We start from the raw sequence: 21706 nt of genomic DNA, 5'->3' as shown, positions 1-21706 counted from the left end.
AACATATCTGTCACTTAGGGCGACATTCTTTGGTCTCCCTGAACTCTTGTTTATATAGAGTCTTCCTGCATTCTTACCTATATAGAGACTATGATTTTAGTCACTGTGAGGTTGAAGTTCAAAAACTAAGCATGTTATTTATTTCCTCATGCTTGTTTTGATGGTAATTGGGACATTTTGTTGAGTGATGGTGTCCGGGTTATAAACTCACATTCTAAATAACCAGAGTCCCTGCAAATGTGGGTACCACATAGAGACAAAACCCTTTTCTCTTCAGTAGTCTTAGTCTTCAAAAACTTCAAGGCTTCTCAGTCAAACAACTTAACCAACAAGACTACAGAAGAATATACATTATGGGAGAGGAAAAAGGAAGAGAAGGGCAAAATGCCACAGAAAATTCAAAGTAATAAACACATGGCTATAATAAAATTTGCTAAAATTTTTCACAAACTTGTATTTATAAATTAATGAACATCTAGTTTAACTTTTAAAATTAAAAAAAGTCTGTATTCACAGTTTTAAAATTTCCCTGATATGATATCTGCAGTCTAAATGTCTGAGATCGTTTTGATACAATGGTCTTCTCTGTCATCAAATATCCCTCCTGCCACTTTTCACATATTTTATTGCCCTGCTTAAGGCCTTTGGTTTTTTTTCCTAGTTCATTATCCTGGAGGAAGGCAGTCATTCCTCTGACCTCTCCTGTTTGCTTTTTTCTTGCTATGTTTCCTTAAGTCTGGGAAACCTGAGAAAGAAAAGTAAGACAGGTGACACTTTGCCAGGTGTACTCTGAGACTTATTTTTTCCCTTATCCAAGGTGGTCTCTCTTGGTCTCTGTACCTAGGAGATCTATCTCTGCTCCTGTCCACCAGTCTGGACATCTTTATAAATAGACACTGTTGCAGCTGAAATGGTTTTTAAGCAATGGTTTAATCATCTTAGAATTTTAGACCCTGCTTCAGGAAGATACAGTTCATAAGAAGATTTTTCAAGTCATGTGAATCAATACAAGGGTAAAAAATTTTAAGAAACATACTTAAAGAAAAAAAAAAAAAGACCATGAAGAAAATCACAGTATATTGGTACCCCACCTTCACGACATAAAAATAATTTTTCCATGCATCTAATGGAAATGATGATAGCAATGATGATGATGAGTGTTGGTGTTCTCAGGATGCAAGTAGAAAAAAAGCTGTACCTGAGTAGTTTTAGCCCTCAGCTATATAAGATTCCAGGAGGTTAAGGAGAAAATTTGCTTTGTAATAGTGATAGTTTCCATTGAATATGAACATTTTCCTAATACACATCTGGAGTTAGGCTGTTATAAAATTATAAATCAGTCACACAACTGAGACATTTAGCATTTTCAACATAGGCTGTTTGTCCTTATGAATTATGTCTGCACTTGACAGTTGATGTGGTGCTTCTCTGGGAAGAGGAAGCTCACAGAGGGCTCATCCCGTGAGAAAAGCAGCCAATATGTAATAGATGCCCACAATTCAGTTGTTTGATGGAGGAGTGTCTACAAAAACATGTACTTTAAATAAAATAATAGCATAAATGTGAAGATTTAAAAAAACACTTTTAGGCCCAAAGACTTAAAAAAAAAAAAAACATATTATAGGTACTATTGCGTAGCCTGATGTGAAATTGTCAATGCCTATTTAAATAAACACTGTTTTGTAAGTTTACTTCAACTTGATTATTAAACGAGCATCTAAAACCTTTCTGATTTATGCTCTTTTGTAGTTCTATTTTCTGAATGTATAGAACAAGTGTGAGACTCATGGCATAAGGATAATGTAATATTAATACATTTTATTATAGATAACATTTATTCAGAGTTTTGTGTGCTTCAGTGCATTACTTCATTTAATCCTTGTATAATGCTATGAGGTAGATATTGTTGTTATCTGCATTATATTACAGATGAAGAAACAGGCTGAGAGGTTAAGTAACTGTTTCAACCACAAGCAGGACAGACATAATGATGCTCTAAACATTCCCTGCAGCCACTTTTTCTTTATCTATGAACTTCAGTAGGAATGGTAATATAAAATTTAAAACTTTGTGTTGTCTAACTGAGAGACCTTGACTTACTAGCAAAGATGTCCATTTGGTCCTATCTTACATGTTCCTTGCAGCTACTTTTTCCTTCAGCTAGGTCCACTAAACAAATGCTTATTTTAAAAGTGTTTGTTGCTCTAGGCTGGGCATGGTGGCTCACACCTCTTATCCAAGCACTTTGGGAGGCCAAAATGGGCGGATCACCTGAGGTCAGGCATTCAAGATCAGCCTGGCCAACATGGTGAAACCCTATCTCTACGAAAAATACAAAAAAATTAACTGGGCATGGTGGCACATGCCTTTAGTCTTAGTTACTCGGGAGGCTAAGGAAGGAGAATCACTTGAACTCAGGAGGCGGAGGTTGCAGTGAGCAGAGGTTGCAGTGAGCCAAGGTTGTGCCACTGAATTCCACCAGTCTGGGTGATAGAGTCTTGTGACTCAGTCTCAAAAATAAAAATAAAATAAAATAAAAGTGTTTGGTGTTCTAATTGAGAGTTCTTGCCTCATGAGTAAGCCTAATTTCCCTTTTTTAAAAATAAACCTAATATTTTACATTTTTTCTATGTCAGAGAAAAAAAAAAAGGAAAAAATCACCAGCTTTTTTTCTCTGCCCATATACCTGAAGTACTAAAATCATTAAAAGTCAATGAAGAAGTCTTTTTTTTTTTCCTTTTTTTGCAAGAACACTTCAGGGGTGATGATGTGCCTTCAAATGTTGGGTGTCTCTCATGACATTAGCAGCCTTTGATGATTACTGCCTACATAATTTTACTGGGGCTGCAAAATAATGATGGCAAGCCATGGTGGCTCACACCTGTAATCCCAGCACTTTGGGAGGCTGATGTAGGATTATCACTTGAGCCCAGGAGTTCAAGACTAGCCTAGCCAACATAGGAAGACCTTGTCTCTCCCCAAAATAGAAAAACTTAGCCAGGTGTGGTGGAATGCACAGCCAGTCCCAGCTACTTGGGAGGCTGAGGCAGGAGGATCATTTGAGCCCAGGAATTGGAGGCTGCAGTGAACCATGATCACATCACTGCATTCCAGCCTGGGCAACAGAGTGAGACTCACAAACAAATAAATAAAATGATGATACTCTAATTATATCACGCTTTCTTTAGACTAAGAAAATCTTACTCCTTTTCCACTTGATTGGTCTAAGATACAGTTCATATGGGAAAGATAGGCCAATTATTTATTTATTTTCCTCTTTACTAGCCAGTTTTTAAAATAATGCATTGGGTCCCCAACATCCCCAAAGCTTAGGACTTCTGTTGAATTTTGATTATCATTATCAACTCCTTGATTTAAACTTATTTGATGTATTTCAATCTATTACTGTTATTTTTCTCATTGATTCTCAATTGCCCCATCTTTGGCTAGTGCCAGCCTCAAGGTGGCTCCTGCATCTGTTAATATAAACTCTGTGGTCCTTAATAGTTTTTCTTTGTGGTATGACAAGATGCTCCTGGATCATCTTGCTTTTTTCCTGTTCTAAACTTGAAATCAGCTGCTACTACAAAAAGTTCTGGTTCCTTTTAATGGTAAATAGTATCTAGAGACCAAGATTGAGTACTTACATGTGCTGTCTTGGAGCTACAGGTTTCTTTGAAAAAATACATCAAGAAATAAGGAGAGAGGAGAGAGAATGGAGCGAAACTTACAAATTAAAAACGACTAAGAGATCTAAGAGACCAAACAAGATTATGACATGAGAGGATAAATAGGAAAATGACTAGATATTTTGATGCTATTAAGCAATAATTATTAAAATTTTAAAACTAATATTACTGTCATATTTAGAGTCCTTTTCTTTTCTTTTTTTTTTTTTGAGATGGAGTCTTGTTCTGTCGCCCAGGCTTGAGTGCAATGGCGCGATCTCAGCTCACTGCAAGCTACATCTCCCAGGTTCATGCCATTCTCCTGCCTCAGCCTTCTGAGTAGCTGGGACTACAGGCGCCTGCCACCACACCCGGCTAATTTTTTTTTTGTATTTTTAGTAGAGACAGGGTTTCACCGTGTTAGCCAGGATGGTCTTGATTTCCTGACCTCGTGATCCGCCCACCTCGGCCTCCCAAAGTGCTGGGATTACAGGCTTGAGCCACCGTGCCTGGCCTAGAGTCCTTTTCTTTTAGAGATATACTTTAAATTATTTATAGATGTATTGATACAATGTTCAAATTTGGTTAAGATAATATTGGAGTGGGAAATGAAAGGGAGGAAATAGATGAAATAGTCATCAGTTTATTATAGTATTCTCTCCATTTTATGTTTCACATTTTCCATGACAAACAGTTAAAACTATTTTTGATAGAGTTGGTTCCATATAAAGATAGATGTTAAAACTAGTTTTCATTATCTTATGTATATATTTATGCTTGGGAGATGCTAGAGATGTCTGGTTAATAAGACTTTTGAGAAGTATTGATTACGATCAGGTAGAAAGACTACATTATCAAGAACATTCAAAATTGATTTTAATAAAAGTTAAAGTTAAAAAAGTTGCTAAACTTATAATTTTGTTAATAATTAAACATTCTAAATGCTGTTCTTACAAAAGGAGAGATGAAGAAGGAATGTTGGACAACTCTGAGAAGGTAGTGGGGAAGTTAATGGAAAAATCTAATTAAGACAGTTACTGAATATTCTAAGTAAATAAAGGGGTACATTATAAACTTAGAAGCAAAATGCACGTGGAGTTTGGAAATACACAATTAATTACATGAGTGTTAAGTATGGCTCTATCTTACCTTGTTATAATACGATTAATAGAAAATCATCATACATTTCAAGTAGAGAAAGTGCTCAACTAACACTCTGTGACCTAAATGGCCAATGAAGGGTAGAACAAAGAGCTAGAAGGTCAATGCCAGCAAGATAGGAAGGCACGTTTAACAGGATGGAAACTATCTATGCCATGTAGTAGGAGTGGCAAACTGACAGGACTTCTGGCAGCAGGCCGGGATGAAGGCCTGCACCTGTACTGTGTGTGGGGTGGGGTGGTCACCAGGGGAGCAGCTGTGTTCACATGTCTGACAGGTACAACTACTATATAAGAGCAAAAGCATTGCATCACGTGTTCTTTTGATTTTTTTAGAGAAGCTAGAAACTGATAGTTTTTATAGAAATTACTTGCTAATAAATTATAAAGATAAATAATTAATGTCAACACTCCTAAGAATAAAATGTCCACAAGTCTGACTAAGACAGCAGACCGCCTGCAATGGATAGAATGTTTGTATGGCTTTCAAAATTCATATGCTGACATCCAAATCCCAATGTGATGGTATTTGGTGTGGTGGGGCCTTTGGGAGATAATTAGTTCATGAGGATGGGTCCCTTATGAACAGGTACAGCACCCTTTTAAAAAGAGGGCAGCTAGCTAGCTAGCTCTTACTACCATGTGAGGATACAACAAAAAGCTGGCAGTCTGTAACCGTCAAGAGCACCCTCACCAAAACCTGACCTGACTACGGTCGCACCCTGATCACAGACTTTCAGCTTCCAGAACTATGAGAAAGAAACTTCGTTGTTTGTAAGCCACCCAGTCTATGTGACTTTGTTATAGCAGCTTGAACTAAGACTTCACCTGTTTGCAACCTCTGACATATCCTGTAATAAACCTAAAAACTGCTCTCCTAAAGGAATCTGTAATTAGCTATGGTAGTGTTGCTTAGCTTTGATGTGGCATCAGCATCACCTGGCAAGCTTGTTAAAATGCAAATTCCTGAGCCTCACCTCAGTGAATCTGTTTTTTAAAAATTATGCTAAAAAATACCTAACATTAAATTTAAACACATGACATTAAATTGTACATTAAAAAAGGCCCCACGCAGTGACTTTAAATTGTACATTAAAAAAAGGTCCCGCACACTTGCAATCCCAGCACTTTGGGAGGCCAAAGTGGGCAGACTGCTTGAGCTCAGGAGTTTGAGACCAGCCTGGGCAACATGGCAAAATCCTGTCTCTACAAAAAGTAAAAAATCAGCTGGGTGTGGTGGTGTGCACCTGTAGTACCCACTACAGGGGAGGCTAAGGCAGGAGGATAACTTGTACGTGGGAGGTGGAGGTTGTAGTGAGCTAAGATTGTGCCACTGCACTCCAGCTTGGGCAATACAGCCAGACCCTGTCTCAATAAATAAATACATAAATAAATACTACATAACATAGATTTTTGTTTGTTTGTTTTGATTTTTAAAGATAAGGTCTCATTCTTTTTCACTCAGGCTGAATTGCAGTGGCATGATCATGGCTCACTGCAGCCTCAACTTCCCTAGCTCAAGGGATCTTCCCCGGCTTAGCTTCTCGAGCAGAGTAGCTAGGACTACAGGTGTGCGCTACCATGTCAGGCTAATTTTTTCTGTTTTTTAGAGGTAGGGTCACACTATATGTTACCTAAGCTGGTCTCAAACTCCTGGGCTCTAGTGATTCTCCCACCTTGGCCTCCCAAAGTGCTAGGATTATAGGCATCAGCCACCATGCCCAGCCAGATGTACAAGTTTTAAGTGAACAGTTTTGTAGTACTAAGTACATTTACACTGTCATGAAACAGATCTCCAGTTTTTCATTTTTCAACACTGAAACTCTATACACATGAAACACTAATTTCCCCTTTCTCTCTAATTCTTGAGAGAAGAACCCTTCTATTTTCTGTTTCTACGAATGTGACTGTTTTAATATTTCATATGAGTGGAATCATATAGTATCTGTGCTTCTGTAAGTGACTTATTTTGCTTAGCATAATGTCCTTGGGGTTCATCCATGTTGTAGCATGTGACAGAATTTCTTTCTTTTTTAAGGCTGTATAATATACAATTATACGTATAAACCACATTTTGTTGAAGCTATTTATCCGTCAATGGACATTTGGGTTGCTTCCACCTCTTGGCTGTTGTGAATAGTGTTACTATGATTATAGGTGTACAAATATTTCTTCAAGGTGCTGTTTTCAACTCTTTTGGATATATAACCAGAAGTGAGATTTGCTGGATCCTGTGACCCCAGAGAATCTGATTCAATGATCCCGAGGTAGATCTCGGGAGGCTGCACTTTAGGTCACTCTGAACCATGTGGTTTGTGGCTCACAGTTGGAAAAACACCAAGTTAGGGAAACCAGACATAGTAAATGTAGAGAAATTTAAGACAGTGTATAAGTTCAGAGTAAGAGAATATTGGTAAAGACTATGATTGGGAGTAAGGCTCCATGAACTGAAGACTGTTGGAGATGTGGGTCATAATGGATGAAGGCAGAGGCCTCTAATTTGGAGGCCTATCTGTGATTGGCCAAGTGTAAGGTAGTCTCAGAACTGGTAATAGTAACAGAATATCCAGTAGGCTTGGGATTTCAAAATGATTACAGTACCTGATAATGACTTACCCCAGCTGAAATATGAAAAGGTTAAACCCCAGAAAACACATCATTGCTGAATGTAAATTCACCACACAAGAAAAGGAGAAACATATTCCATAAAATTCCTAAGGTTTGTCCAAAGTCAAGGTACATTCTGTTACAGTCACTAATTTATTATCACTCATAACTGTTGAGACTAATACATAAGTAAGGTAGAAAAGTAGCAAGACAACACATATGTACATAGGGTGGGGGAGAGACCCATGTTATAGGCTTGCATTTATTTATTTATTTTTAGGCCAAATTGTAGAACAAGCTCTGTTAGAAATTTGTGATCCAGTGACATCTACAAACATTTCCTCATCCCATTAGGAATTTATGGAAGCAGTTATACATACAATTAAGTCATAAAAATCAATTTACTGCTGTTAATGGCAGAACACAAGGCTATGTTCTTGCTTCATTAATGTTTATTATTTGCTTTCCAGTAATGGACTATTTGCTTCCAAAGAGAGAGTACAGGTCAGACCACACCCTGTGTGAGATCACAAAAGCAAGGTAATGCTGGTATTCGAGATTTCCTGTGTGCAGATAATTGCATGATTCTAATAAAAATAATGTACAGGCTTGTTTTAGTCATTATACTAATGCCCTGCTTCACTCTGCTCTGCTGTAATGAGGGTTCAGAGCTTAATTCGTATAGAAGGCTAGCTGCCATTCTGCTAAATGGCTTGTTTTGCATTTCTTTTGTTTTCTGAGTAGTGTCATTTTTTTACCACTCAACCCAGTGTCTACTCTAGAAAATAAGTCACCATTTAATTGGCAAGAGACAGTGCTAATAAATGGTTGAAAAAGAGTTTCCCTCAGGAAAAGCCACAACCTAAAAGCAACCAAATAGTGTGTCCATCACTGTGGTGGTTATTACAATGGCGATGAGTAAGGGTACATCATCTTACAAATAAAGTGAATTAATGTCACTTTCATGTCACATGAATAAGGTGATATATAATAAAATGGTAAAACAATTCCAAATCCCACAACAATGACCAAGACATGTAACAAAAGAATACATTATAATGTTCTAGTGGGAGTCATTTCCCCTAAATATGTGATGTAGAACACTTAAGACATTCTCATAGCTGTGTGATCCCAAGTGCATTTCTAGACAAAGGGTCCACACAATCTCTAAAGAAATGGAAATTGGTGGCACATACATGCTCCAACTGGGGCATGGCTCATCACAAAGGAATTTGGCTGTTTGCCTAATATTATGTGAAGAAAGGATAGAATACAGCAAGGTGAAAGGTGGTAAAATTGGGGTTAAAAATCTATGAGATGCCCTATGGCTATAAGTTTCTAAGGAGTCATTCTTGATATCTGTGTGTGTGTGGACGTGTGTGTACATATGTACATAGTATCCATCTAATATTTGCTTAACAGCTAAAAAAATGTTATATAGTTCAGAAAACAAAGATGGAAACTACTCTCTACCTATCCTTTTTCCCTCTTCTAGACAAGAAAGTTAGAGCTTCTACCTTATAAGTTCTCTCGCATTTCACAGATATGAAATCTCACTATTATAAGATATTCCATTATTTTAAAAGGTTAGATATATGAACTGTATCACAGAAATGCACTCAGACAATCCACGTAAACTCAAATATACCAAAGTAATATTACAATTGAACATAGTGTGTTTTGTGAGTCTAAAACAGTGAATCCAAACTCTGATAATACATCATAGGTTATTAAAAATGCAGTTTCCTGTGTTTACCACAGATCCACTAAAGCAGAGGCCCATGCAGGATTTGGGCATTTTGATATAAAGGCATATGTTGTTTTATTGTGTGTGTGTGTGTTTTTTTTTTTTTACTGTACTTTGCAGATATTGCATTTTTTACACACTGAAGGTTTATGGTAACCCTGCATTAAGAAAGTCTGTGGTGCCATTTTCCTAACAACTTGGGTTCACTTCATGTCTCTGTGTCACATTTTGGTGAGTATTGCAATATTTCACGAAAGGAAGAGTTAACTGATGTGGCAAACTTCGTCGTTGTCTTATTTTCAGAAATTATCCCAGCTTCCCCAACCTTTAGCAATAACTATTCTGATAAGTCAACAGCCATCAACACTGAGGCAAGACCCTTCACCAGCAAAAATATTGCAACCTACTGAAGGCTCAGATGATGATGATATTTTAGCAATATAGTTTTTTTTTTTCTTTTTATAGAGATGGGTCATCCTATGTTGCCCAGGGTGGTCTCAAACTCTTGGACTCAAGGGATCCTCCTGCATTGGCCTTCCAATATGCAAGGATTACAGGCGTGAGTCACTGGGCCTGGCTATTTTAAAGTATTTTTTTATGTAAGGTATATGCATTTAGACATAATGCTATCATATACTTAATAGACTGTAGTACAGTGTAAACATAACTTCTATATGTACTAGGAAACCAAACAATTTGTGTGACTCACTTTATTTTGATATTTGTTCTATTGTGAGACCAGAAATTAAACCCATAATATCTCTGAGGTGTGCCTGTATATGCTTCATCACTGATTTTTCTGCATACCCAGAGAAGAATCCCTAGTACAAACTCTTAGCTTTTCAGGTTTCTTTTTAGTGGACCTGATATTCTTCAACACCAATAAAACTTATACATTATTAAAAAAAGGTTTTAAATTTTCAAAAAATTCTTAATTTTTTTGGATTGACAAATTATGATTGAATACATTTATGGGGTATAATATGATGTTTTGATATGTATAGATACATGATGTGGCATAATTAAATAGAGCTAACTCACATATCCATCACCTCACTTGTCTATCATTTTTTTATGGTGACACATTTGAAACATGAAAAAATGTTTTTGATATAAGAACAAATGAATAATTTATTTAAATTCTTTGGTGGAGTAAAATATGATTCAGAAGTTGTGAAATCGGTCCATAATAACCTTTTACCAAATAAAACAAGAGAAAATAATTTAAAAGTGAAGAAAGAAAGCAGAGAGAGGGAGAGAGAGAATTTGGTATTCAGGTCATCAGATGAGGGCATTCTACTGCTAATCACACCAGTAATGCTGAGTTGTATAATACACTTCGTTTTTTAAGTCTACTATAAGGCGTATATCAGTTATCTAGAAACTTCGTTTATAAATAAAGACTTTGTATAATAATAACAATGATAACTATCACTTACTGTATTTAAAAAATCCTCTCTGCAGCCCCATGAAGCAAGAACTTTGATGGTCTCCATTTCTAAGAGGAAACTGAGACGCAAGGACTAGATAATTTGAGCCATGTCATACAGCAAGTGAACTGAGAAGCTAGGTGTGTTCTCTTAACCACTACACATACTGCATCCTACCTATGAAGTAAACAGGAAGGATGAAGAAAAAAAAGTGGAAAATAGGAAGGAAACTAGGAAAACAAGGAGAGATAAACACAAAGGCAGAAGAGGCTGGAAGAGGCCTTTCGATGAAGTAAGCAAAGAAAAAGTATGAAATGTCCCTTATGCTGGGTCCTGCTTCCCTTGGTTACTGATTATTGTATGCCACACTGTCCCTCTAGTATTCAAGCTCCAAGTGCAGCATTGTAGCCAAAACCGCCTATCTTTACAAAAATATAGCTTTATCATGTTTTAAAAATACTTTAAAAATATGATTGTATCCTTCACAAAATCTATCTGTGTTTGCCTGAGTCTCAGGCCACTCTGTTGCTTTTTAAATTCCTCAGCAGAAACAGATCTATGTATGCTGGGAGCTGATTTATTGCAAGCAAAATATCTGAGTTATCTGCCGTTAACATCTAGATTTGAACAAAGATATTTTGTGACAATGCTGTAATTCAGAGGCATTTTAGAGCTCATGCCTTAGAAGATACTCTCAGGTAGGTAGAAGGAAGGCAGAGCTTGGGGCATTCCTGAGACCTTACCCATTAATTAAGTAGCAACTGTCAATTGTCTTCCTTTAAAGTGTACTGCATTTGACCCTCCTACAGTTCATTGAGGGTAACATATTCCTATTTTACAGATAAAGAAACCAACTCAGATATATTAAAGAGGCTGGGTTAGTAGGTAAAAAGTAAAAACTGAACCCCAGGGGTTGAGACTATAAATATAGTGCCCTATTTTACCACTGCCTTCCCAGGCATGGAGGTAACTCTGAAAGCCCAAGATTCAATCAGTTTAAGATCAGACGCCAAGTTGTTACCAAAGAGGTAAAGCTGACAAGAAATATAATGAGGAATAGTCTATCACTATAAAGTAGTGATGATGAATTTATTAACTTTTTAAACTAAAACCAAGTCTAAAAAATTATTTTCAGAATCAAGTAAAGTTTTTTAAATCAACTTTTTCTAAGCTTGCTGACAAACACCAAAGGCACTGAAATCTGTCTGCAGCACACTAAAGCCAAACTATGATAGTTAGGTATCTACTTGTAGGCTGGTAGCAACGACATAGTGTCAGGAATTTAGGTGATTATGTTGATAATCTTAGTAGGGTAATATTGCAGTATTCATTCAGTCTTTCACATATTCAAAGTATATGTTGAAACATAAAAATTCCACATAAAAAGTGTGGGTGAAAATCTTCCCCCATTATATGTCTTTGGGCCTGTATAGGATACTGTTTTTGATTTGAGTTGGCAGATAGAGGCCTAAGTCAGACTTTTGTCCCCACAGGATGGCCAATTTCATGATTTTCCAATATTTACTAGTTCACTCTTAATCTCTGCCAAGTATCGTGGGCAAACAATATTTATTGGAAGGACTGGTTGAGAAGATAGCAGCATAAATACATAACCACTAGGAGCAATGTTCCACATCCCTGTTACCAAAGTGTTCCAGAAAACAGCAGCATTAGCATCACCTGAGAATTTGTCAAAAAGGTAAATGTTTCTATCCTAGATATACTGAATCAGAAACACAGCAATCTGTCCTTTAAACAGCTCTCCATGTAATCTTGTTGTAGACTGAGGTTTGAGAACTTCTACTCTAAGCTGATTGCTAGAGAATATCAACTTCAAATTTAAAAGATATTACAGGGTGAGTATCCCTTATCCAAAATGCTAAGGACCAGAAATGTTTTAGATTTTGGATTTTTTCAGATTTTGTAGTATTTATACATATATAATGAGATACCTTGGGGATGAGACCCACATCTAAACATGAAATTCATTTACATCTTATATACATCTAAACACATAGCCTGAAGGTAATTTTATAAAATATTTTAAATAATTTTTTGCATAAGATAAAGTTTGGACTGTGTCTGACTGCAACCCATCACATGAGGTCAGGTGCAGAATTTTCCACACACGGCAATCACATTGGCACTCAAAATGTTTTGGATTTTGGAAGCATTTTAAATTTCAGATTTTTTGATTAGGGATGTTCAACTTGTATTTTAAATTACAAAAATTGTGGTTGTTATAGACAATATTTGTGTCCCTTGTAAAAAGCATGTGTTAAAATCCTAACTCCTAATATGATGGAAGGAAGGAAAGTGAGGTCTTTGGTAGGATGGAGGCCTCATGAATGGGATTAATGCTCTTATAAAAGAGACCCTGGGAGCCCCCTCTCCCTTTCTGCCATATGAAGACACAAAGAGAGGGTGACTCTCTACAAAACTAAAAGCAGGCCCTCACCAGACACCGAATCTGCTAGCACCTTGATTTTGAATTTCCCAGCCTTCACAACTGTGAGAAATAAATTTTTGTGGCTAGGCGTGCTGGCTCGCATCTGTAATCCCAGCACTTTGAGAGGCTGAGACAGGTGAATCACTTGAGGCAGGAGTTCAAGACCAGCCTGACCATCATGGCGAAACACTGTCTCTACTAAAAATACAGAAATTAGCCATGCATGGTGGCACGTGCCTGTAATCCCAGCAACTCAGGAGGTTGAGGCAGGAGAATACCTTAAACCTGGGAGGCAGAGGTTGCAGTGAGCCAGGATTGTACCACTGCACTCCAGCCTGGGCGACAGAGCAAGACTCTATCAAAATAAATGAATAAATAAATAAGAAATACATTTTTGTTATTTAACCCACTTGGTCTATGACAGATTGTTATAGCAGACCAAATGGACTAAGACACTAGCATATCACAAAATTTGCTCCAAAATATAATTGCTTACCACATGCCCACATATCCACTGGCTTTCCATAAGGATCTTTACGTAAAACTTCTGGAGAAAGATATCCAGGTGTGCCAGCAAAACCTAGGGGAAAGAGGTGTTAATGAGTCACAGTTGAATTGACAAAACAATATGAAATGGGAAACTAAGAAAGAAAATTTTCAGGGGCTTCTTTATCTGATGATATGTTTTTCAAAATACAACAAGGTTCTCAGAGCAATAAATAGTGTAGACTTTCTCTTTATAGAAATATCAACACTAGTATGCCCTGCCCTGCAACTCATTTGAAAAAAATATATCTTTTTTTTCAGATATGAAGGCCAATCTACTACGCTGCAAAGTCACTCTGTACATTTAAGGCCATTTCCGGTTAGTAATTCTTATTGTCCTTTATGTATATGGGAGTTAAAACTACACCTGAAAAGAAATATGGAGAAGAACTCACCAGGAGAAGATATAAGTCCAAAATATATCACAGAGCTCACTGTGTACTAATAAATAATCAGTATGTACTTGTAACTGGCAACTAAAGAGAAGATGCAGGAATATTCAGATGAATCACTATTAAACAAGTATCAACTAGACATTCAACTTAAGAAAGAGATGTAGTAAGAAAAACTAGATGGGGAAAGAAAACTTCGTATTATACATATTGGCATAGAATTCAATAAGTTACACTTAAAAACAATTTATAGCTAGAATCTAGAGTAAAATACTTATTTCTGAAAATAACAGTTTTTTAAATAAAAATGTTTGCTTGGAACGTACTAAAAATAACTATCCTCATTTGGAAGTTTTCTTTAAAAGCACAAATAAACAAAAAAAAATCTTTTTAAAAGTATATATAATGGAATTTCTCCAACCACAGATCACTGATGAAACACACTGTATACTTACTGAAATGCAAAGTGTCCAAGAAAGAAACTTTTTCCCCCTCATTTCTGTGACAAATTTATACTTATTAAGTACAAACAACATGCAAAGAGGTATTAAAAAGACAATATATACAACACAGTTACTTCTCTGAACAAAATAGAAAATGAGGAAAAAAATTTTGCACTCAATATTTTTTCTTTTCTATTACCATTCTTCTTTTTCTGTTTGTTTTGGGGGAAGATTGGATAGACAATTAGAAGGGACGCCAAGGAAAGACCTGTATGTTGTAATTTAGCTTCAAATGGACCCTGGGTAATCCATCTGTACCTCAAACTTGCCTTGAAATAAATATTTGGTTGGTAGTTGTGAGGTAAAGAGAATTACTGACAATAATGGTGGTTCCACTGCCTAAAGCTTGAAGATTTCCTCAAGGAGTGATATGCAGTCTGTGAATTCCAAGGTGGAGATGGGCACAATTGCTTTAAAGAGTTTGCCAGTGCTTCTGTCCCCTCCACTCTCACCGTCCTTCTCCAACTCCTCCAGAGTTGACAGGCACTGAGACTCCAATGAGAAACCGATGCTAAAGTCCAGATTAAATCCAATGTTCTTAGTGAGCACTTTCAGATCCTTTATCATCTGGCTACCCTTCATTCATTCAACATGATTTCATTCTCCTTCTGAGCCTTTGACCTGACTAATCTCTTTAAGGTCTTTAAAAAATGGTCTTCTCATTGTCACCCTTGATACTACTTTTTCTGTTCCTTGAATCCTCAATATTTTTTCTCTACCCGTTTTCTAACAGAGAGTGGCTCTAAGTTATTTCCATCTTAGAACTCTCCTTAGCTACCTACAGTTCTCAGTGATCCCTTCTCACCCTGAATTTCAACCACTCTTTTATACACAATCTGTACTCTTCTGTCTAAATCAGTAAACTTTAATAATGTATGATTTCAACAACTTAGAATGCATGGCCAGAAATAGGAAATGTTAACAATATCTCTCCTAAGCTTCCCTAAGATAGGGAAGTAAGTTATTATGTGAGTAAGAAATGAAAAGATCATTTAAAATGTAAATTATTACAAACTTCTTCTGGAGACTAAAATTCTAAGAGAACACCATCATGCTCATTCTCACTTAGTTACAATCATCATTTGAGCAGTCAATGGGGTCCTTACCCCAAGAATATTGAAGCATATATCTAAATGCATGGATGTTAGGACACAATGTACTGTACAATGTGACCTCATAAATACAGACATACGGAGGGTAAAATAGATAAGACCTTCTTTGTGGGAAACTAAACTTGCAAGAATCTAGGATTCTCATACTACATGCCATCAACAGAAAAAGTAATGAGAGCTTGCCTTTTTTAGGGATAGCGTATATTTCTTACTTTGAAAAACCAATAAGAATATCAAAATAGATAACACAAAGAGAAAAGAGAATTACTGACTGTTGGAAATGTATCCATTATAACATACTGTCATAAAAAGAACCTTAATATCATAAAAAAGAGACATAACAGCAACCAAGCAAAGTAATTCTTCCATGAACCAAGATCTTGGTAGTTATGTTTCTTTTTTGTTTCCCAGCAGCAACAAAATGCTAGAAATGTATTGCAAATAACATGTCCAGTTCCATAAGAGAAACAGAATATATCTGAATATTTCCTTTTCTAGCCATCTTATCAAGTATAGTGACAGGGTGTTTACTTCTACCATTTTTGGCTAGTGTTCCAACAGACCAGACTAGAAAATGAAAAGTAAATATGGGAAAAGACATGCAAGTTTGGACTTGAAAAATGATAATTAAAAAAAAACTCCACAATAAACAGCTTCCATAATGCTTTGTATTATTTATTATGTTGTTTTGTATACATATTATATGTTTTTTTCTTATTTGTAATAGACCTTGTATATTTATTAAAATAAAATTATGTAAAAGCCTGAAGCTCTGGTATTTCACATAATGCAGAAAGAGTTCTGCTCCTTATCAAAATTAGAATAACCATAATCATTGATATTACATTTTGAAAGATAAAATTAATCAGTCAAAATACATGGGACTATAATGGCAGATCATAATGAATAAACATCATAACAGGTCATTCATTATTAAAACATGCCTTTACTCCTAATACTTAAAATATATCTGGCAGTTCATTAGAAAGAAACATAGAACACCACATGTCTCCTTTTTCCTCAGGTTACCATGAAGATTTGCATGAACTTGAGAAAAGAAAAAGAAAGAGAAAAAAGAAGTATATTCTCCTAAGTTTAGACACTATGTTTTTCTGTACTTTTGAAATACTGAATCGCCGTAGAACTTAAGATGTTGCTTCTTTTAAACGTTATTACTCTAACAGGTACCTTAACAATAACTTAATTGTTGATAGCACCATACTGATGAAGTGGAAATTTTATTGCTGAGCTGTCACTGCTTCTTTGGGACCAGCTTGCTTTTAGAAATCAATAACAATTTGAAAACCTATGTACTTTTATTTGGACGCTATTGCTTTTACTGACCTGATATTCGTCTTCTACTCACTGATTCACTAAATAACTTTCACTGAATATGCAAAGAACTATGTCATTGTTTCACACCAAGATGGTTTTGAAAACTTACTGAACATCCTTTATAGCTCACTCAAGTTTCTATGGACTATTTCACTCAATCTTATAACAGTCCTGTGAAGAAGCGTTTATTATCCCATTTACAAAGAGCACAGTGACCTCACAGATTTAAAGTGACTTGCTCAATATCATACAGCTGTTAAGAATCAGAGCCAAGATATAAATTCATATATTCTGAATCAAAAAGTAAAATTGTTTTCACTACACATAGCCCTATTCTCAAACTGTATGTGTCCTAGCAGAGGAGATAAAACATTAAGCTCAAAAACAGAAGAGATTTAAGGAGCTTGATTCCAACATTCTTGTAATCATCAAACACAGCTGCTGATGTTAATTTGAGCCTCAGACCTGATAACAAAGGCTTCTATCTTACTCCTGATATCCAATCATCACCTTTACCAATTTCTGGCAATTATATTCCTGGGCCTAAGTTCCCATTTTTGTATCCTGCCTCATACTCCAAGTCTCTCATGAGGTGGGGTCCTGCTTTGCTCTACACAGGACTCCAGTCCTGTCTTCGAACCCAATGTCTGGGACTTTCATGTTTCCTAAACGGATTCCCTTAGAGTTCATATTTCTTGTCTGATCTGTATGTTACTTGGAACTTGTTTGCTCCTACACCCTCCCTAGTCAAACCTATCATCATGCATAATTTGAATGATTGCTTTAGTCTAACTGGGTCCTTGCTTTCAGATTAACTATCCTTAAATCATCTTCTATACTTCTACTGGAATCATTATTAAACAACATACACCTCTCTTCTAAAAATGTTTCACCAGATCCCAAAACCTCTAAAGTGAAATCCAAACCCTTCAAATAAACATAAAATCATTTCCTGCCTCATTAACTACTATTCACCTGAGTATACTTTAGCTTTATCAAACTTCTTGTTTTACTGTAGTAGAAAAAATAGTTTCATGCCTCTGAGCCTTTCCATGTGCAGATCCCTCTATCTGGAATGCTTTAATCTTCTTGCACGACGGTGAACAAAGTCTCATTCATCCTTTAGGCAACCATAGGTGTTAAGGCAATTATTGAACCTCTCTCCAAAGGCAGTTTTTGTACTTCCTGTCTTGTGTTCCCTCAGCTCCTTATACATTCCTTTGTTAAGATACTTCCATCCTGAATGGTAAATAGTTATTGATACAAAAGCCTCAGCTCCTCCAGGGTCAGGACTTCCTACTTTATTTATGTATCTCTAATATTTGCTTTGCCCATCTCTGTGATAGCCCCACTACTTCCTGTTCAACCTTTAACTCTTGTTACAATATATTCTTTCTGTGTTAACTGTACTCTTTTCCAGGATACAGAGATAATTTGAATCTGTAATTTACAGACCTAATCTAGGTCCTACCTTCTTTCAGTTTGCAGTTAATGGGAACAAGATTATTAAAAAGTTAAAATATTATTAACAAAATGACAAGTTTGGAGGTATTAAATTCATCTGGGATTGGGGGCTAAAAAGACAATGTAAAAGATAATATTAAACATGAGAGGGGCTTCAAATAAGAATAACTGTCAGGTACTACCGAAACAGGACAGGCAGCAGGAACTAAAGTCCTGCATTAGGCTGCCAGGAAGGCTTGGCACACCATCCACTCCCAGTAACAGCTGGGGCGGATAAGGGAGATGTGGTGAATCCTGGGAGTAATGTGCACATCTTGGGAGATGTGTACATTAGGGATACAGAAAAGCGTTTGCATATAAAACAAAGAAATAGCATGTTTTTAGTCCTCTATTTGTTGTGCTCGGAAGAAAAGAAATCAGAAATGAAGGGCATTAAAAAAATTATCTAACCTCAACACACTGAAAGTCAGGAGAGAAGGAAGACAGGCTTGGGGAGAGGTTATATTTTTAGAACTCTACATGAGAAGTGGGTTGGATATTGGAAAATGGCAGAGAGAGGCATATGAAAATTAATGAGTAAATAATTTATTCAGGCTGAATACTGAAACAAAACCTAAGTCTGGTTAGAAATACTATAATTTGAATTTATTTAGAATTAATTTCTTCCTTAATTGTAAAGAAGCAGAAATTTCATCACATAAAAATTTCTAAATTATCAGAATTTTTGAGAGGAAAGTGGCATGTTGAAGACATATAAAATAACTAAGGTGAAATATACACATAAATACATGCTTCATAATTTTTAAACAATCTTTAATTCATAAATCATAAAGTATTATATGTGAAATAGCCTGTGTTTCTTGAGCATCTACTATTCACATAGCAGTTTTTGGCATCATATGAGGCTATATGCAAACAATCAACTTTCTTTCAAATAAAAAAAGTACTCTTTGAATGTTGTAATCCTCTAATTAATGCTTACTAAATAATGCACTTTCTCAAACATCCTTTGAGAAAAAAAGTATATGTCTTCTTGTTCTCCCATTAATATTTTCCCTTAAATTATTTCTAGATTATATACCCTTTAATGTCAATAAAAGTAAGTGCTTATAAAGGTACAATATCTTAAAATTAGTCAAATTGTTATTAGAATGAACTTTTCCATTTTATTTTCACTAGGAAGTGGGATTAGGAGCCAGAAGTCAGAAGCCAGAAGACTACAGGTAGCATGAAGGAGGGGGCCCTACTCACCAAACCACGCCTGCTGGTCCCCTTGAACTTCTATGGCTAAGCCAAAGTCTGCCAATTTCACAGCTGCTCCCTTGGATTTGCTAGCTAAAAGCAAATTCTCAGGCTTTATTTAGAAAGAAAAAAAAAAGAGACTGACGTGAGAACCTATTTTAAGCGACTCTTCAAAACTAACAACATTTTACAGGATTAGGGGGAAAAAAAATTCATGCACTGTCATCTCTCCTGGAGACTGCCATTCCTAAATCCCAGGGAAAATACAGTTAGAAAACGATTAAATATTATCATGTGCGCAGGCTTCAGACAGATGCATAACTGTCCTAGAGAGATACTGGGTAGAAGAGAGAATATACTTGGGGAGGGATCAAATGAATGACAGCACCTGTCTTGACCTGCTCACATGTTTCCAAGGACCGCTCAGGATTCAGACTTGGCCATGGACATTGACTTAGAAGCCTAACAGAGCAGACATTTTCAGCAGAAGGAAACTTGGCAAAATAATAACAAGAGTTGGACCAATCTACAGACATTTGGCAAATGAAACTGTGCAAATTAAATCCTAGTTAACTTCAAGAGTTTGGACCCAAATGTAGTGATTTTGATTCCTCAATGTTTCCAAACAATTTTGGTACAAATTTTGGAGACTTACTCTGAATTATGTATTAAAATTGCTGTCTTTAAGAATCTGTTTATTCTTAAAGGCAGAAAGAGTATACTACTATTTGCCAAATGTTATAGTCAGCTTTTTTTTTCTTTATAAGCCAGCTTTTAAAACATAATTTACATTTCTTCAAAGTGTGATTCAGAGCATTACTTATATATTTATTCTTCCATCTCAGAGTACTATGAGAAAGACATATTTTTATTTTCTTGGGCATTTATCATTATGCAAGGGCTGATAACTCAGTCTTGGAATAAGGCTGTGTCTATACCACTGTTTCCCAACCAATGTTATCAAGACACATTAGTACTTTGAAAATAAGCACCAGGGAACAGTCTTCAATTTCCACGAATCACTTTTGTGGATTTTAAGAAATGAAGATGGTTAGGAAAAGGAGGCTGATTAATATATACAGTTAAGGATGTACAACTCCAAACTCGATAAATATATTGGGTTAGAATGTATATGAGAGAATAGTTCAAAGTCCTCCTATTTGGGGACATAACCCAGCAAATTTAGAGGTGTGTCTCAGACTGAAAAAAGCTGGGAAACAATGGACTCTACAAGTGCCAAAACGATTGTCTGAAAATCTAAAAATTCAGTCAATCAAATTCATTTTGTTTATATGTTAATAAACAAGAAATGTCATGCTTTAAAAATCAAATTGGCTACATTTTTCTCACTGAATTAGTCAGTTCTGTTGCTTGTTTCGACCTTGTGTAAACACAGCCTAAACCAGTACCTAATTTATTAATTAAGCCAGCCATGCACATTAGCAAAGACCCATAACCAGAACTTGGAAGAAATTAAGTTAAATCTGTAAGAAATTAGAATGTTGGCGAGTAAGTTTTAACCAAATACCAGACTTCTTCAGGCTATTGTTGCTCACTGCCATCAGATTCATCGCTATTATAATGACTGGTAAATGTGAGAAAACTTTTCTAATTTTGTGGGGCTGATAGGGATTTTTAACTACCTCAACACTAAATACATAATTTAATTTGGAGTATGGGATGAAGATATCTCAAGAATATAAAAGGCTTTTATTCTGAAATGACTTTTAGTAAAACCTAACATTTGAAATTTATTTGGAACTTTGTTTATCAATATACAATAGTATCTACTCATGTTAAATTATTTTCAATTGACATTTTATTTTTGCAACTAAAATTTATGGTCTACCACATTGATGCATTTCCTAATTTGATCAAGAAGTTAAATTCCAACTATTAATTCATGGAATAATCAACTTGGATAAAGCTCATCAAACTGTAAGCAATGGTTGATTCTAATTCTTTCTTCACTTTCAAAAGCATTGGCATGTCAGAGATTTCTGTTAATACACATCTGTCCTAATTTGTCAACCACAGACTCAGTTCCAATC

At 35.9% G+C, this 21706-nt stretch overlaps 1 protein-coding gene across 1 annotated transcript in view; it reads right to left on the bottom strand.

Annotated features, from left to right (window-relative positions):
* Positions 1 to 21706, bottom strand: part of CAMK2D (calcium/calmodulin-dependent protein kinase II delta) — a 115911-nt gene that overhangs the window by 77152 nt on the left and 17053 nt on the right. The window contains exons 4-5 of the mRNA XM_011997286.1: positions 19665 to 19767; positions 13558 to 13641 (exon numbers count right to left, since the gene is read on the bottom strand). Of these exons, the coding sequence (XP_011852676.1) occupies positions 13558 to 13641; positions 19665 to 19767 (187 nt within the window). The remainder of the gene's footprint in view (positions 1 to 13557; positions 13642 to 19664; positions 19768 to 21706) is intronic.

Source organism: Mandrillus leucophaeus, unplaced genomic scaffold (genome assembly GCF_000951045.1).
Source record: "Mandrillus leucophaeus isolate KB7577 unplaced genomic scaffold, Mleu.le_1.0 Scaffold535, whole genome shotgun sequence".
NCBI lineage: Eukaryota > Metazoa > Chordata > Mammalia > Primates > Cercopithecidae > Mandrillus > Mandrillus leucophaeus.
Note: the sequence above shows the minus strand (reverse complement) of the source record. Positions and strands in the feature narration are given on the sequence as shown.